Source organism: Nylanderia fulva, unplaced genomic scaffold (genome assembly GCF_048542155.1).
Source record: "Nylanderia fulva isolate GAGA-0341 unplaced genomic scaffold, ASM4854215v1 Scaffold18, whole genome shotgun sequence".
Lineage (NCBI taxonomy): Eukaryota > Metazoa > Arthropoda > Insecta > Hymenoptera > Formicidae > Nylanderia > Nylanderia fulva.
The window spans coordinates 3,181,381-3,200,649 of NW_028190055.1; the positions used below are offsets into that span (position 1 = coordinate 3,181,381).

Here is a 19,269-nt window from a genome sequence, read left to right on the forward strand (position 1 = left end):
CAAAGAGCATTCTATGCTTAAAACAATCAAATAGCGTTCAAGAATAAAAATATACTTGAATCAAGGATTCCTTTTTTTCTGTGATAAAGAGGATATCCATTCGAACATCCTCTAAACGCCTTCTGAATACCTTTCGAACATGTGTGCTGCCAGAGACATGAAACTGAATGGTAAAATTTGGAATTTCGATTTAACTGAGTTAATTACAACTACTAGAAACCCGTGTTATTTTGCAAGGGAAATAATTAATACGATTTTGTCCTGTTTTGACAGGTGCGCTCTTTATATCCTCGCTCAAGTACAACAAAAATACGCGACGACGCTATTGTCCGGGCAGCGAATTTCGCGATTTTGGTTTGAAACGACACGGAAAGTTCTCCTGATTTATATCTGGTTGTAACGAGGAAGAGGGATGGGAAAAGCGGCAGCTGCGAAAAAATAATTCTGTTCATCGCGCGTCGCCCGCGCAGCTTCAACCGTGACATAAATCACGGCAAAGCCGCCGTCTCTCGCACCTCGCGCAATGGCGGACGGATGATGCGGAATTACCGAGCTGCACTTTGTAATATTAAAAGTCCGGATAATGTATCACTATTAAAATGTAGCAGCCTGAAAAGTTACGGCGCCAGCAGCTGCTAGTAAATTTTTGTTTCCGAGCTAAGCCGTCGGAGATACTATTTTCGCGTTTAAATAGAAGGGGCTGAGGAGGAGAAAGGGATGGGGAATTGTGCTGTTCACCTTTTTACGTTTTATCTCCCGCTTTCGCATTAATTTTCGAATAGCACATGCGAAATTTATCACTATTAAACATTCGTTACGCAAGACCATTGTTTTGTCAATCTTGATTCTGCGAGGTGTGATTTATTTCACGCGCGAATAAGACGTATATGCACATACGTATTTCATTGCCATATATATATATTTAAAAGTGTAATTATTTTTCCTTAACTTTGACGCTCGTTCTATTTATGATTTTATTCTATCATGTCAAAAATTGGACGGGAAACATTCCGAGTGTGTAAGATCCCATTTTAAATTTATAATGCGGCCTTTAATTAATTCAGATTTATGACAGATGCATTTTGGAATTGATTCGTGCCTGTTACATTATACATAGATTTTACCTGTTCACCTAACACCTCTCCGTTCTCTTTTTATTTAAGATAGTCAATATTTTCCAGTTAAGCGTGTAAATACTTGCGGCTAGGATTTCGGGTTACCGAAAACGAAAGTACTTCGCGCATTCGACAGGATAAATATTTATATGTGTAAACGTGAAAACGGAAAGAGAGAGAGAGAGAGAGAGGGAAGAGAGGAGAAAGAGAGAGCTAGAGAGAGAGGGAGCACAGTGCGTCGCTGGTAAAATAAATTAAGCTCGTTAGATCTTGTGCCCGGGGAATCAACGAGGACGACTCGGTTTGCAGGTCGCGTTTGCTTTAAACCTTCGCAAGCGGAATTAACTGGCAGGCAACGCCCACCTCGTGGTTTTACCCCAAGCCGCTCAGCAAGGCTTAATTTGCCCACGCCGAATAACAAGGTGGCGAATAATCCTGTACTAGGTCAATATAAAACAAGGCTTGTCTTGTGTAACATTTAGAATACATCGCGAATGTCGCAATCAGTCGCGATAACTTGCTAAAGTTTCAGCGTGCGCGCGTTGAAAAATTAATATTACAATATCGCGTTACCTTACATCGTTACGTGCTATGCATAATAAACGTATAATAATAATAATAGTGTGCAAGAACTCCTATTTAAATATTTTTCCATTTAGAATTGCAATTTTACTTACTATTGTCAGCAATGCCGTTCACAAAATGTGTAGCGCAAATTAATTTATATATGAATTTTTTACTATTTAATTTATTTATTTACACATGAGTTATGTAAATTAATATATAATAATATATTTATACAGAGTGTCCGGTAACTAACGAACCAACGATTACAAATGGATTCTTTGGTCAATTTGGGAACGATTTTTCCTCAGCGAAAATGTCGAAAAAGGTCATCATTTTTTACAACTTTCCAATATTTGTCATTATGTATCTTTATAACTAAGCCTCAAATTAAAATTTTATTATAGTAAACTCTACCTGAAATTAACTGAAGAATGTAATTATGTTAGACTTTTAACTCCAAAACGTTTAGTTTTCAAAAAATCTATTTTTTTCAATCGCTTATAACTCGAGAATTATTGACTTCTCAACATTTTTGCTAAGGAAAAATCGTCTCCAAATTGGCCAGAGAATACGCCCTTAATCATTGGTCCGTTAGTTACCGGACACCTTGTATATAAATAGAAAATCCAAATCGTAATGTTATATACAAGCAAAAAAATGTTAAAATTGTAAGTTATGTTATTAATTATCTGTTTATATATGTATACGTATACACACACACACATATATGTATATATATATATATATATATATATGTGTGTGTGTATGTATGTATGTATGTATGTATATGTATGTACATAATATACAGATGTGTGTGTGCAGACTATTTTATTAATTAGAATTCTACCATGAATGATACGATGTTGGAAATTAATTCCACCTTTCATCGTTATTATTATCACAATGTTTAACATTCATTATAGCTATACAGATTGAATATTTAGTTGTGCTTATAGCATATAGTGACGCATAGAAGCGTTATTGACTCATGTAAATAAAAACAAAACAAACAGCTTCAACAAATGCAAAAGCACAAAGCGAGCGCATAAAACGAAAGGATATCCGACATTGCGTATGAATAATCTTTCGCTTTTCGCTACAAAGCATTTGCTTTCCGTTTGGAAGAATGCATTCTCGGAGAAGGCATCAATAACACAGCCACACAAGCGTGTACAGAATTACAATATCGTATTTCTTCGTTTATATGTTTTTACAAAATTTTGTGTAATTCCGGCCATTCATGACAGTAAATCAACTTCAAAAATAAGCAAACGATAATGTCCCCACGTGGAAAATACCTCCATTTTATGTATTCTTTTTGAAATTTTTACTTTGATAAATTGATAAAAAAAACAAAAATATTTACATGTATATCTATTTATTTCATACGATGTATTATTTTTTAATTATAAAGAAATATTTCGAGAATAAAACGTATTTTAATAGAATATTTCTTTTTATTATCACAACTAAAAATAGGATTCAACTCTTTTGATGCAGGGAGATAATAAAAAACTCGTCGATCGAAAATGATTAAACTGAAAAATATTTTATAGCATTTTTTGCATAACAGCTCATCGTGAGAACTAGATGAATGTTTGCTATATCATAATTCCTGCGTTGTGATCCGTGTCATATACGAAAACGGGGCGATAAAACTCTCGAATCGAAAATATATTTCAAACTATAAACCATCGAACAACCCTTGCAATTTTTCTGCCGCTTAATCCCACACAATTCTATAATGCGATATAAACTCACTCCGCACGATTAAATCGAATATTGAGTAGTTTAATAATAAACTTTGCAGACACTCATAGTTGATGAAAACAAAGATCGATGCATGTTATTTAATAATACACAAAAGAAAATATATTTCTACTTGCGTTATTCGCGCACAAGTTTTATTTATCGCGCATGAGCTCGAGAGACCAGCAATTTTTGAAATTAAAATCTGGTTGTCCAATATTTTGAAATTTTCAAAATTGAAATTCAGTTATCCAATATTTCTATGCAATGTATCAATTCTCATGCGTAAATTTTTCGTTGTCCGCAAAATGTCAATACGTGAATGCAAATATCTATATACAATTATAAATATATGTTTCAATTCCAAATAATCGGTGAATACTTTACTGGTTGAACCAGTCTAGCGATTGCTTCGATAATCCTGAAATGTGTATCGATCCTTCAAATAAATATTCGTATTCGGTTTGCTTGAAGAGATTACAAGTATTGAAAGCTGTATATATAAGTATTGATTTGAGGGCGGGTACCACCATTATCCGAATTATTATCGCGATATACCAACTGTATTCAATTATAATGATAGAAAGAGGGAGGAAAATCATCATTTTCGCAACTTCTGCATATAAAATTCGATAAAACAAATTTATCAAATGCCAGAGATTCTGCAATCGTAACCCGCGTAACTGTGATATCTCTTTTGCACTATGAATCATTTTAGCGGTTGCATTTTAATTATTCCACGTTTCCATAAACGATACGTCAAACTGATACCGCGCGCAGAACGGAGAGTTTGCACTATATATTTTATCAACTTGAACAATTCGGGCGACGGATTTCGCTATAATGGAATTGGTAAATTGCAAGAAACGTACGTATATATATATCGCGTATAAAATTTTCATCGTTTTATTATTCATAATTCGAAATGTCTATACGACCGATGGCTTGATATGTCTCTTGTATATACACGCCCGCGGCGGTTTACGTTATCTGTTTGACGATGACTTCTGCCGGGCTCTGTTTGACAGGTGCGTTTAACGTTATGCGGAGGCGCGCGCGCGTGCGCGCATACCACACATATCTCAAAGGGTCAAAAGTTCGAGATTACCGTGAGAGAACCGAGTCCCGGCGAGTTTCCTGGGAGTTTCCGTAAAGCGGCCAGGTGCAAACAGATCCGATCCGCGTTGAATGCAACGAAGCTCCCGAAGCACCCGGTACTCTTTCGACTTGGGCGTCGTAAGTTGAACAAAGCGGAGCGGATGCGATGATGAGCAAGTTTTCAATTCTTCGATCTGCGCGCGCCCGCTCCTTGATCTTCCGCGAGCGAGACGTTTGCCTTTCGCGGAAAAGAGAAAATCACTCGTCGACGTTTCACGTCGATCTCGCTTGTTTATCGAGTTTAACTTCGCGCTTCCGAATGCGCTTCCCTGCGTTCTAAACGCTGTTGTCGGGGAATAAACGACGCGGATGAGGGATTGCGCGCGAGATATCTGTGTGATAACATTATTCTCCGCTCTTTGGTGGGAACGTCGCTTTTTTGGGAGAATGAGTTTCGGGAGCAAAGTTATGAGAAAATTAACGTCGGTCCTTTCTCCTTTGGTTTTTGTAACGTAAAAACGGGAACGTACGAAAAGTTCATAGTAGCTCGTCGGGTTATTTTCGAAAATTCTCTTGCACTTTTCGTACATTTATAAATGTGTGTAATTAGCAAAATTGTGCGCAAAGCAAGATAAAAGGAATCACTCACCGAGCTGACAACGATCACCGCCCCTTCCGAGAGGACACTGGCATCTCTGTCTGAATGTTGCCTGCTTTCGTCTAAGATTCACGGTATTGCCCTCGAGATCCACGATTCCTCCGTCCTCCTCGTCCTCGATTACAACATCAACTTCATCTCCATGGAATTGTTCGATATAACAATTTCCAGCTGGTCCGCAGTCCAGGGAACACGCTGGCTCGGTACTCACGATGCTCTCCATCGTGGATGGCAGTTTTTGCTCCAGATTTGGACCCTAAGTAACCACAGGGGAAAGAAATATTACCGCATATGTCTCATATGGCGTATTTCTACGTATTGATTTTCTTATATTGAAATTGACATTTAATGTTACAATATAAAAAGAAACCGTGAGTTAAGGAGATCAGTTTCTGTGTGATACTTTACAGTGTACTTTTATGACTAATGAAAAATTTGTTTAATAATAATTAAATAATAAATTTATAAGATTTTATTAAATTTAATTCATTTTTTATAAATAAATTTAATGTTTTCAAAATATATGAGTTTCTCTTCCTTCTTCTTCCTTAAAAATAATCGTTAAAAATCCTTCAATTAATTATTTCTAAATTGTATATTTAACCTAAATTGTATATTTAACTTAAATTGTATATTTAAAACAGATACAATGAAACCACATTGATACTTCTTTATTTAGTATAATTGAGAAATATTTCAGTATGATCTTCAATAGGACATTGATTTATAATTGTAATCGTATATCAATTAATATATCCGTAAAAAATAAATATCATGTCAATTGCTACTTTAAAAAGTTAGTCTAATAGTTTAAATCAAATTGAGACCTGAATAACGAGTACATTAGAAAACATTTTTACATTTATTTTTTATTCAATTTCGAGCACAATAATGTGAGGAAAATACGTGTGAAAGTATGTGTATGATAAACAGTCAAGAAGAGACGAATATTATTTATGAGTCGACCCGCTTTCCGACATTCACCTCATCATTTATTGATCCCTCTGTTCGCCGTTGTCGATTCGAAGGCAAGACATTTTCAGAAATAATGGAATAGCTGCTGCATGTTAAGAAAGCTATAGCGGATATAAAGTACCTGTTGCACGACTCATGTTTTTTTTTCAGGAGGCTTTTGAATAAAACTTGACCTTTAGAATCTGCAAGCCTTATACACAACATCAAAATATTAATTAATTTTATTCACATGTTTGCAAAGGAAAATTACCGAAAAGCCCAAATTCACGTTTTGTCGATTTACGCATTAATTCATCTGAATTTACGTATTAATGTAATTTTATTAAATTTTAATGATGCTTTCTATAACCAATCACACTGTTAATATATATTCATATGTAATAATTTAATCATTATTTAATAATCATGTGATATACACTTATATTAACATATTCATCTCCATTGTTATTCTATCTTTAATTTAATTTTGCTTTTAATTAACGCTATTGCGAAGAATGCTATTTATAATATTTAAAAATGTGAATATATTATTGTGCGGATATGCAACGGAAAGTGCAAAGTTTCAATGTCATAAATCCCTGTTCATCGACAATTCGATCAGTCAAATCAGATCCTTTGTCGTATTAAACAAAACTTTACGGTCCTCGGTTATATCGTGAATATTAATTCCAGTTCAAGGGAAGATTCCCCGATTGAGAACATTCCGGCTTGCGCTCGATTTCACATAATCGCTATTTCTATACCTCGCACAGACGAGCATACCCATTTACGTCCCTTTACGGAATGTTCTATTCTAGACTGCTTAACCCAAAGACGACGCTCGATCGATTCTCGCAATTTAGTACAAATATGACGGCATGTCGGCATATCAATCAATTAAGTCTATGGAGTTAGTGTAAATTCTTGTAATATTGAATTAATCCAAAATGTACGATATCGAACATTTGTTTTGAGTCAATAAACATCGAGATTGGATTCGAACTCGTGTTTATCACATAGTCAACGTAAGCATATGTGTTGACATTTTTGTTTTTAGCAAGTGCGCTTAAAATGTATGCTGAAAAATTCGTGATTATCCCTCTTGCATTTCATGCAAAAATAATTGTTACAGGACTTTATTTTGCATTCATAAAAAAACAAAAATATATTCAACTGAATATACACATTTACTTGTACATTTTGTCTATTATTTTTTAATTTTTTATTTTATATAAAAATATATTATTTACCATAATGTTATTTTATTTATTTAGAATTCTTTTATATGGAATCAATTTTTTTATATAAAATTAAATAGAAAAGAAATATTAGAAAAAAATATTCTTAAACATGCTCGATGAATAATATTATTTTAATGTTTTGATAAATGCAAAATAAAATTCATTAACAAATGTTTTCATATAAAAATAAAAAAAAAAATTATTAAGAGAATTTTTAAGCATATGTATAAGCGAGCGCTGCTAGCTGTATTTATATTATATTTCGGATTACAAATGGAATTTTTAAAGTTTCATATATTTTGAAATATGCGTACATTTTCATATACGGTTAAAATTTTTTACAATTGTGTCTATTGTGCTTAAAAAATGCGGTACCGTAACGTTCTTTACAAATATTTGCGATAGAGAAAAAAGAATTTCGCAAAAATTAAGATCCTTTTTTAACTCAAAATACATGTGTACACTTAAATTTTTTTTATATCAAGAATATTCTAGATTTCAAATAAAGTGAACAATTGAAATAGAAGCAATCTTATATATTCCGTACAAAAAATATACACATCCAAGGATTTTTAAAAAGAATTATTGCTGCCTTCAAGGAGATGGAACAGATGCTTTCCGACATATCGCCTTCTCGTATTTTTTATTTGTAGATGCGAAAAATCCTGGATTTTTCACCGGATACTGCTCCGGAATTCTGCATAACAAATGATCGCGCAACAACGTACAAGCACTTATGCAGCAATACGACAAGCTAACCCGGGAAATATGGCGGGTAATGTTACCTGAGACGTGGCGCGCAGCTCGATCCGATCTGCGCCGTTCACGTCATTTATCTTCGTCGTGTTCGCGGTGGAATTCTCGGCCGGAGCATCCAGATGTATCGTAAAGGTGGCACCGCGCATATAAAGGATGTCCTCGACCGCATCCTCATCATCCGCATTATCCGCGTTCGCCTCATCGCTCTCGGCCTCGTCGACGAATTCGCCGAGTTCGCTCGTCGATGGCGATGTCGAGTTGAGTTCTGCAACCAAAAATAGCAGTCGTTTCGTTAGAGAAAGAATGAAAAAAAATTGTCGAGCACAAACTTTGACGCTCTGAATAAACCGCTGCGAAATAATGCAGTCGTTTGCTCGTGTTACACAAACTTGTTCATTAATAAATTATCGAATTTTAACATTTTTTTCATAGTTGATTTTTTTTCCATTACAATATTATCTCTTCCTGCTTTTACAAACTGAGCTGTTAAGTTTATAATTACATAGAATAATATATTCAAATTACTACTATAATTTTTTAAAATACTGATATAAAAATAACACCCGCAAATAATTCACACGTATGCTACGATAAATTGTAACTATGAAAAAATAAATTTTAATTTGTTTTTTAATAAGATATTATTAAAGTGTTTAAAATCTTAAAACTTTAGATTTTAAATAGAAGAAAGAATCGTTCATTATAAAAGATAATGCAGCAAAACTTGAAAATTTTAAGAAGAATATGCTATCAAATGAGAAGAGAAACTTTCGTAAATGAAATTATCATTAACGTAATAAAAGCGAGTACAAACTTTTACTTCATCTCGACTCCAATGTCGAAATCACTTCATCTAGCTGTCAAAACCAAATGCAATCAATTGTTCGTTATAGCACATCGTGAATGCGCAGTTTTCTCGTCTCATCTAACAGCAAATTACTTGATTAAAAAAGAAAATGATACGTTAATAAAGCTCGATACCTGCCATTTTGCATTTAAAATCAAAAATTTGACGCGATAATCGTATAAATTAATTATCACAGCCGCCGATTGGTACCGACATACATAAATCTTCAAAATCCAATTACACGCGATAATGATTCTTGCATTTTTATACTCACAAATAAATGCTACAATAAAATGCATATGAAATCCATGCTTGCGCAATATATCGGAAATTGAAATAATAGAAAAGAGAAAGAAAAACATTATTACGAAACTTGCTCCGGCAAATAAATGTGCGGTACAGGGTTTAATATATCATATATATATAGTACACACATACGTTTACCGATATCGGAGAAGTTTCAGATAGTTTGCGAGATCGAAAACAAAATGAGATTCCGCGATGTAGCATTTTTCTTCACTAGCAATTTCAATCCTCACATCAAACACAAACACGTCTCCGAAAATCCACGAGCTGTTGCACGTGCGATACGACCGGTTCACCGCACATGCAATCGGCCCGAGCTAGGACGATGGTGATACCGAGGTGAAGGGTCGTTAGGAACTTATCCGTTGGTCGCGCACGAGTTTCCACGTGTCCATGTACGGCATATACATAAAGCTGTGCCGCCAGGATAGCGCGAGAGTGCTCCTCGAGTTCCTTGAACGGCTGACCCAAACTCGCTTACCCCGTTCGGGTTGATGTAGACGAGAGTGGTAAGAGAGGGAGAAAGGGAGAAGGACGACCAAAGCCTGGCTTTGGATCGCTCGAGGCAAGCTCACGATACCAAACTTCGGCCCGGTTATACTGCTGGTCGTCGCCGTCGTCGCGTTGGTATAAGCCGACGCACAACTACGTGCCTCGCATCGGAAATTCGTGTATAGCGTTAATTTGGTTATTACCGGGCTTGCGGAATAATAACGCTCCGGCCGAGCGAAACGCGCGGCGGTAAACATCAACGTCAGAACGAGAAATACATGAAGGATCAATGGATATACACGCCGGATGCACACCATAGGATATGCGAATTACCGACTCTCCGATTTCCGGGTTTCGCTTTCGAAGATTTATTCGCGATTTAGTCGAGTACGCGATGGGTTCCGGCTTGCGCCGAGCTTTCGGAGCAAAAGGAAACGCGACGGAGGAACTCTCTCTCTTTCTCTCTTCGAGAGAACTGGTCGGTCAGTGACTCCTGAATATGTAACGTAATACTCTTCATGAATAAAACCCCGCCTAGTTCGCCGAGGCCTTTTTCACTTCGCGAAATAGTCAAAGAGTTGCGACTCTGGAACGTTTACATACGCGAAAAAGCAGCCTTTTTCAACATTTCTATAGAACAATCGCTATTATGAATATGATACGAATAGAAAAATCTGTAAGTCTTTTTTTCCATCATTTCAAATAATATGATTTCGAGAAAATATATTCAATTTCTTAAATTTCTGAAAAATGTAAATGACAAATTGAAAGTTGAAAATAATAGTAATATTTAAATCTTTATAATGTAAGTGATTTTGATATAATTATTGATAAATTTTCGACGATTGACTTACTTCCGATACAAATAATTGCTTATGCAAATATGTCAATAGCATTTGCAAACGCTATTGTAGCAATTACGCTCGATAACAGCTGCTTTACTATCCAAAAGCTTCACCGACTTTCGAGGAGACACTCGACTGTTTCTTTTTAACCTTCCTGTCCGCGATATTTGCTGGTGGATCGCGTTCCCGTATTTAATCCCCGGCCATTTAAAATTTAATGGGTCTGTCGTACACGAAGCTTTTCATTCCCAGCAGGTGGATCCCTCCTTGATCTTATTCGAATTCAAAAGCCTTTGACGCCGGTGATTTTTATTTAAATGACGCCTGATGGGGTTTAATTGAAGTTAATCTCAAATTGATAAATTTATAAAACGCGACGTGTCCTAAATTATAAATGCAACGTAAATGCACAATAATCTCTTAATAAATAAATTTTAATACTTAATATACTTATGATGAAATTTGATTTAAACTGTGTAAAATTCATTTAAAAATTATTGATAGTTATTATATCAATGGAAATAAAAAATCTGCAATATAAAAATTTTAACGTAAAACCTCTATGTTACGTAGATAAATTATAAGTATAAATTAAGCCAAAAATATTGTATAATGGTATATATTTATATATTTGTGTATATATATATAATTTTTATTTAAATTATTTATATTATTTTTTTATTGTATATGATTAATTTCTATATAAATTGTATTATCTATTATTTATATAAATTATAAATAATTATAAATAAATTGCGTAATTGGAAATAATTACCTACAAAATAAATAAATAAAAAGTTATATTTAAAATTTAAAATATTATAAATGTATATCATATATGTATATTATTATATATTGTATATATACACGTGCATCACAATAGTACACGGGAAGAATTTACCTTGAAAATCATAAGAAAATCATTGGAAAAATTTTATAAGAGTTTCTCTGATTAATATTTACCACAATAAAAAATATTAATGTATAAGTAAATATTTAATCAGAGAAACTTTTACAAAATTTTTCCAATACCATATTGTCCCACGATTACCATGATTTTTAGGATAAATTTGAAGAGAAAATTCTCTCTGTGTATTTATAGTATCTATTAGAAACCTACTTTAATAATCAATGTGAGACAAATAAGATTTTTTTGCACTATATAATATATTTTTAAGATATATTGAATACGACACTGTTATTTATTTGCTATGAAAATTATTTATGATAGGTCGCATAGAAATAGCGCTTTGCATCCATTATTTATTAACAAAATATTGATTTATTGGCCGAATTATAAAATAACTTTCGTAGAATCGAGTTCCAGCATCGAAAAAACACATATTGAGATAAAAATAAAACACATACACACCCACACACACAATAGAAGAATATATTAAACCCAAAATTGAAAATTTAAAAGAAAAAATTTTGAGTCCTTTAAATCTCGCGTTTCGTCATTTTTGCTGGGTTGTATGCAAAAAAATGTAATATAATTCACTCACCAACTGTCAAGCATCTGATATCAATTCTTATTTGCTTCAAAATTTCACGAAGATTCACTCACGGATAAGTCGCGAAAAAGCATTCGATTAAGATTGCGCGCGCGATAAATTTACACGTGCGATTTAATATTACACTCTTCCGAAGTACGTCTTTACTTTAATATATTTTGCATATTTTCGTATATTTATTTTTTGCACGAATAGAAAACACGTCGACAATTTCCGAATAATTGTGGCAAAAACGTTATTTATTCGCTCTTGATACATTTAGGTAATATTCGCACACACTTACACATAATGTGAAACTATTATTACTACTTCAACTGATAATTACTATAATTTCTATCTAAATATTGGTGCACGGAGAGAATTTTGTTAGAATTTACTCTGAAAATCATGATAATCGTGAGATAATATGATAGAATTTTATAAGAGATAATATGATAGAATTTTATAAGAGCTTCTCTGATTAATATTTTTACCAATAAAAATTATTAATATGTACATACATAGTATAAATTGTTTATATATATATATATATATATATATTTCTTTTAATTTGCTTTCTCATAAATATATCATTTTATTTATTCATATAATAATTTTAATTATTTCTATATTTCTTTCTCGAATTTATTTTTATATGGTATTAAAAGAATTTTATGAATTTCTCTGATTAATATTTATCACAATAAAAATACTAATATCTACCACAATAAGATATGAAATATTGGATTAATTTTACTATGCAGATAGCACATATTAATTTTTTATTGTAGTAAATATTAATCAAAGAAACTTATAAAATTATCCCAATATGGTTTCATGATTGCTATGATTTTTAGGGTAAATTCTAAGAGAAAATTCTCTCTGTGTGCAAGAGAGAGAGAGAGAGAAACATTACGCATATTTTATAACACCGTCTCCCTCGCCCTCGACGACTGACTGAATGAACGATAGAACACAGGAATGTTATGTACCTCCCCACTAATCCATTCTCGAAGATACCTGTTATATACATAAATGTTTCCTTGCAAGGTCAGACGTACCGAGAAGACGGAACGGAATTTCGATGGTTGGAAGAGGAGGCGACATCAAATGAGTAACAATGATAGAAACACATTCATACTAGATGAGTCTATCACGCTTTCGATCATCGATATTACACATTCAGCTACAGAAAATTATTAATCTCGCTCGCGTAGAGTCAGATCGAAATATTAATCACGATATTAATTAGTAATTACCTTGCCATCGATGCAGGATTCCGATATTAACAACGTTATATCACCGCTTCTCATCGTCGTGACTGCCGACAGGATACACCGCGAGCAATTGGCGGGCTTGTGAGCGACTAGCATCCCTGGCGGGCGACGTGCGAACTATTACTACTTCCCGCCGAACCGTTTTCGCGCGTTTTTTCGCGCGATGTTAATCGTCAAAAAATGTCACTCGAGAGAAAGTGTCGTTAATTAAAAAAGGTAAAAACTTCATTATTTTTATAAACTATTTAACGTCAAAATAAAATAATGGACACACTTAAGCGTGAATTTAATAGATCGACATATTTGCGATCTGACATTCATACGCGCGCTTTGTGGCGCGTCGCGAGCAGCCAATCGCGAAGAAGGAGGCAGAGATGGGAGAGTGGGAGAGCAATCGTCGCGAGTGTCTCGAGAGTGCCGGGTGTAAACGCGAAGGATCGGGCGATTGATCGTGATTAAGTCCTTACCGCGAGTGACAATGATCGAATATTCGAGCGAATCGCGATGGACGCGGACGCCGCGTCAAGTTCCGAGTATCTCGACGATGAGTGAAGTGTGTCGAAACGGTCGAAACACCCCTTCGCGATCACTTCGTTGTCCTTGGGCCAGTCGTCGGAATGGCCGCCATTACGTGGGTGACTTTCGGAGCGAGAAAAAGGAAGATCGACGAGATCGTCGCGATCATCATGTATTGCCGGTGTCTCGCGCGATGATGGTGATCCTTATTTAATCGGGGATCATTAAGTTAATAAGAGACCTTCGTCGAGTGTCTCTCTGTCTCTTTCTAGCTTCGTGACGTTGAACGACAATACGCGAATTTCGGGAGTGTCGAGAAAAATGTCCGGCGAATGTACCATTTTGCATCGTGTTCCTCACATAAATGCCGAGTGAGACAGTAAATAGTGAATGTGTAAATGACAGCAAGTGCTAAATGGATATATTTTTCGTCGGGAATGACGAACAAGTATTGATGGGATTACGCGAGTCAAGTGTGTGTGTGTACGTTTACGTGTGAATAATTACCGATAATCGATATTTGATCGAAAATAAATGTCGCGTAAAATAGACGTCGATAAAGAAAATAAAAATTTGTAACGCGCTTATCGTGAGTGATAAAACAGTGACCGATGTCTGACACTTAATCGACTGGACTTCGATGACGTGTGATGGATCATCGAAATTCGATAATGACAGCTTCGAAGAAAAAGATGAATGGATCGAACGACGAGGAGGGAACAACGACTGGTGAGTTTGTAATTATTGTAATTAATTAAATTTCGTATTTAATTCACATGCGCTGGAATAATGCGATTATATAATAATAAATCCTGTTGTTTTACGAATACATTTTATTGACAAATGTTATTACATATACCTCAAAAGTGAGATTTATTTTTCCACAACTTTAACATTACATTATTTAGATAAACGGGAATAACGAGCATCAATTTATTAAATATTTTACAATGTTATTTAATATTTATTGCAAAAAATGCACAAAATTTATATTTATTTCGATTTATTATAATATATAATAATGTAAGAAGATTATTATTTATTGTAATGTTAGTTAAATCAGATATTAGGATCGTGATTATACGCGGCGCCAAAATTTCAGATAAAATCTTGATCTCTCCGAATCTTGAGTTCAAAAAAATGAAGCTCGAAGTATATTTCGAATATTACGAATTTCTCGACAATGCGGGAGAAGATGAAAGCAAAATTGCACGTAAATGCGCTCGGAGCGCAACTCTGGTATTCATCGTATTTTTAAACTCTTCCGAGTTCGAAGCACACACCAGGATGCTCGTTGTTGAAGTATTTCTGAAATTCCTACGATTCTGATCGGAACGCGATCGCAGAGTCGATTTAGAAAGGATGCTCATAGTGAAGAGCGTTCCAAGACCGGTCTTTTAATAGCGTTATTAAAGGAATAGCGATTGAGGAACGATCGAGGAAGGAATCGTTTGGTGTGGGTGAAGTTGGTCTCATTTTGTGAAAACTCAGAAATAATTAAGAGTTCTGACTTTATATATAATCATTCTAGAGTTCCTGATAGTTTGAACAAATAGTTCTAGTCATTAAAGCCATTAATTTTTTAATTAAAAATTAATTTACGGAAAATGATAGCATTTCGTTTGCAGTTGTTTGTTGTAGAAATAATTTCGTTTGTTCGTTTTATTAATTAGAAAGAAAAAAATTTTTTTAATGACTAGCATCCCAATTTAAGATATTACAAATTCGCTTGCACAGTCTTTTTTTTAGAATAATTGTAATTGTTTGTAGTGATTTTCGTTTTGTTTGTAGTTATACGATTTAGAATTTGCAATGGTTTAAAAAATGGTAAATAGTGAAATTTGTCAATCTTAAAGATTTTTTAAATCTGTTTTTTTAAAATGATTTAAACTTGTTTGTAGTGCATAGTTTGTAAAATTCGCAATCGAAATTTATATAGATGGAAAAAGCAGATTTGAAAAATCTTTAAAATTGAAAAAAAATTACTTTGACAATTTGTTTGAACAATTGCAATTTCTAAACTGTGCAATTATAAACGAAACGAAAATCACTACAAACGATTCTAAAAAAGACTACACAAGCAGATTTGAAATATCTTAAAGTCTAGTACTGGTTACTTGTAATTTTATCGCTTTAAGATCGATATCGATCTATCTCTTTAAGATCTCCTTAAAGAATTACTCGAAATTAGAAATGTCGCGTATTAAAAAATTAATTTTTGGAAAGTCAGATGCCTTAAACTACAAGAAATTCTAGAGCTATTGTATGTACATAAAGTCAGAACTCTTAATTATTTATTACACTATTACACTATTACTATTACACTATGTTCGAGATATTGTATTATCGAGAATTTCATGCTGAGAGGAAAATTTGATGACGTAAATTCGAGATGTGTATAAAGAAGTTTATAGAAAATATTTTTGTTTAATTGACAACTTGAAGAAATTATATGTATTATGCATTTGTAATTCTAATATTTTTAAAAAATTTTAAGAGAGAGAGAGAGAGAGAGAGAGAGAGAGAGTAATTTAATAAAATGTATTTATCTAATAATTATATATAAAATAAAATCAAACGCGTCTCAAGTTGTATAAATTAAATTAAATTTTTCCATTTTTTTTTAATTGGGGGATTGCAATAAATGATCGATATATAATTTTTAAGGAAATGTTACAATTTGATTATTAGAATTTAGCATTCGTAAATATTAAGCGCTTGCTTATATAACTAATACCACATTTGTTAAACAATAATGTCGCTAATGAATTGCATACATAGCGCATACGATGGAAAGCTAATATTAGTGCGCATGTTTAAATTGGCAACAATGAGTATTAATTCTATCGCATGCAGTTCATTATACTTCATAGACAAATAGGTGAATCAATACGAACCATACAGAGAGCAAATATTATACACAAAACATAATTTGCTAATTCTTTGTTGTAACGCTCAGAAAATAAGATTATGATAAACTAAGGCTCTAATATTGATATCAATATCTATGATTCGATATAAATTAATTCACACACATATAATTTTAATTTACAAATTAAATTACATTAAATTAAATTAAAGACTACACAAAGAATTTATTAAAATGTTTAAATGCAATTTTGATGTGTGCATTGCTAACAATAAACAAATTTAACTTGGCATTCAAATTTTAGTATATTAATTTATGAATAGAAAATAATATTTTGTTTGTAATCGTTTGGAGTAACAATAACTTTGTGCATATACATAGTCAAAGATCTAAAAATATAGCAGTTTAAACGAATAATTGCTCGATTTTAAAATAAAAAAAGTTGAACTGATCTTAATTTATAATATTATTTATTCGTTTATAATTATTTTTAATTAAAAATTTTGTTTGTAGTTGAATTATTTAAAAATTATAGCATTAAATTATTTTCAACATATTATTTATAAATTGTTAATTTGTAAATTATTAATACTATTTATTATGAAATTTTTACAAAGGATTCAACAAAAAAAAAACAAAAACGGAAAATTAATTATAACACATAACTAGAAATACTTCTGGAAAATACAGTGCAAACAGATTTGAGATATTTTTGAAATTGGCAAAATATCACTACAAATAAATCATTACAAACGATTCTTGAATCAAGATATATTAATAATTTTTATTTTGGAGTTGTATAAAAGGCAGTTATTTTTTCAAAATGTATTTTTTATAGCTTTGACTATGAACGAATTTATTCTATATTCCAAAAAATTACAGACAAAATATTATCATTATCTATATTGAAAATTTAGTGTATTAAAGATTGGATGTTTCAAAATACATAATTTTAATTTTATCATGATTTGACCGAATTTCTGAAACTCTAATTTTGTTTAAAAATGAGTTACATATTAAATAGGATTTAATATTTTAACTTATCTTAACTTTATTTTATTTTTTTTAATCGCCTTATAATAAAATCTATTAAGATTTAAAATGAATTTAAAATCGAGTCACGTATACATTTTCTGAAGATTAATTTCACAAACTATTTAGACTTGTTATAAAATATATGTATGTATGTATATTTTGCCATTGCCATGATTATTGTATTTAAATTTTGACGGTTTTAAAATAGTGATATAGTAGCAAGGAATATTTACTACATTCGTGTTGCAAATAGTCGTCATGGTTCTTGGAAACTCGTGTTAATTAGCAATCCTAGCGATCTGTCATATGTGGATTTTCATGACCTAAGCTTCCAAAGAAACTTTATTAATACTCAAACTTTTTCGATCACTTCACGCGCTCTGATTAGGAGAACTTTCTGGAAGTCAATTTTATAAGAGATGATACATTTTACTTTCTTCCCTCTTTTTTACTGGAGAAACCTATGATTTATTTTCTATCCGCCGTACAATATTTTCTGTCTCGTAAAAAGACATTTCACTAAATCAAAATAGAGACTTATTTATGGAGGATACATTATTATCACTTCTAAGAAAGTTACCTAATAAAATAGCGTTCTAGCTATATAAGCTTGAAATTAGTGATTATTTGATTCCGTAATTGCTGATCTAATCATTTTATATAAAATTATATTAGATCAGTAATTATAAAAATTTTTTTGATAAAAGTAATATGTATATGTATATTATTAACTCTATGATATTAAAAAATCTGTGTTATTTTTTAACAAAACGGAAAATTTTAACACAATTACTGTGTGTAAAAAAACATTTAATATTATAAAATATAATGATTATCTAATTATAAACAATTAATTAAAATACTTCTCATAAAATATTTCTGCATGTTTTTATATCTGTATTTAGTACGAAGCTATTATTTGCGCTAAATTAATTATACATATACTGATTAGTTCTGAAGTTAATTAATCGCAGAGGAAAGGCGAATATTTAGTAAATGCATATATCGATCAATCACTCCTTCGCACTTGACTAAAACTTATTAATTATTATCGTATAAATATTGATATCGATATAATTTACTATCAAAACTCAAAAATTGATCAATAAATATAAATTTATAATTCTTGTACACTCACACACACACACAACATAAGTTTTAAAAGTTTGTTTAAAAACATTTTACTACCAATTTGAAAGAAATTACATGTAAACGACGAACGATTTTTGCGTGATTGAGGGATGTATTCTAGATGAATGGAGGAACTAATTTTAGCTTCTGGTATCACTTTGCGCAGTGATTCCTCATTTATAGATGAATTCTCGTTTCATCATACATATAAGCTTGCTATCAATCAGTTAACAGGTATTCACCTTCTAATGCTTTCAACTGGTAATCTGTTGAGCAATTAGTAATTACTCATCGATCTTAATTTCATTACTTGTAGT

The 19,269-nt window shown here is 32.4% G+C and overlaps 1 protein-coding gene and 1 long non-coding RNA gene across 4 annotated transcripts in view; one reads left to right on the plus strand and one right to left on the minus strand.

Annotated features, from left to right (window-relative positions):
- Window positions 1-19,269, plus strand: part of LOC114935642 (uncharacterized) — a 114,237-nt gene that overhangs the window by 69,679 nt on the left and 25,289 nt on the right. The gene's annotated exons all lie outside the window — the stretch shown is intronic.
- Window positions 1-19,269, minus strand: part of LOC114935634 (EGF like, fibronectin type III and laminin G domains protein pikachurin) — a 110,841-nt gene that overhangs the window by 68,163 nt on the left and 23,409 nt on the right. For all 3 annotated transcript variants that reach the window (XM_029308511.2, XM_029308512.2, XM_029308513.2), the window contains exons 4-5: window positions 8,168-8,406; window positions 5,179-5,443 (exon numbers count right to left, since the gene is read on the minus strand). In XM_029308511.2, coding sequence (XP_029164344.2) covers window positions 5,179-5,443; window positions 8,168-8,406 — 504 coding nt within the window. The remainder of the gene's footprint in view (window positions 1-5,178; window positions 5,444-8,167; window positions 8,407-19,269) is intronic.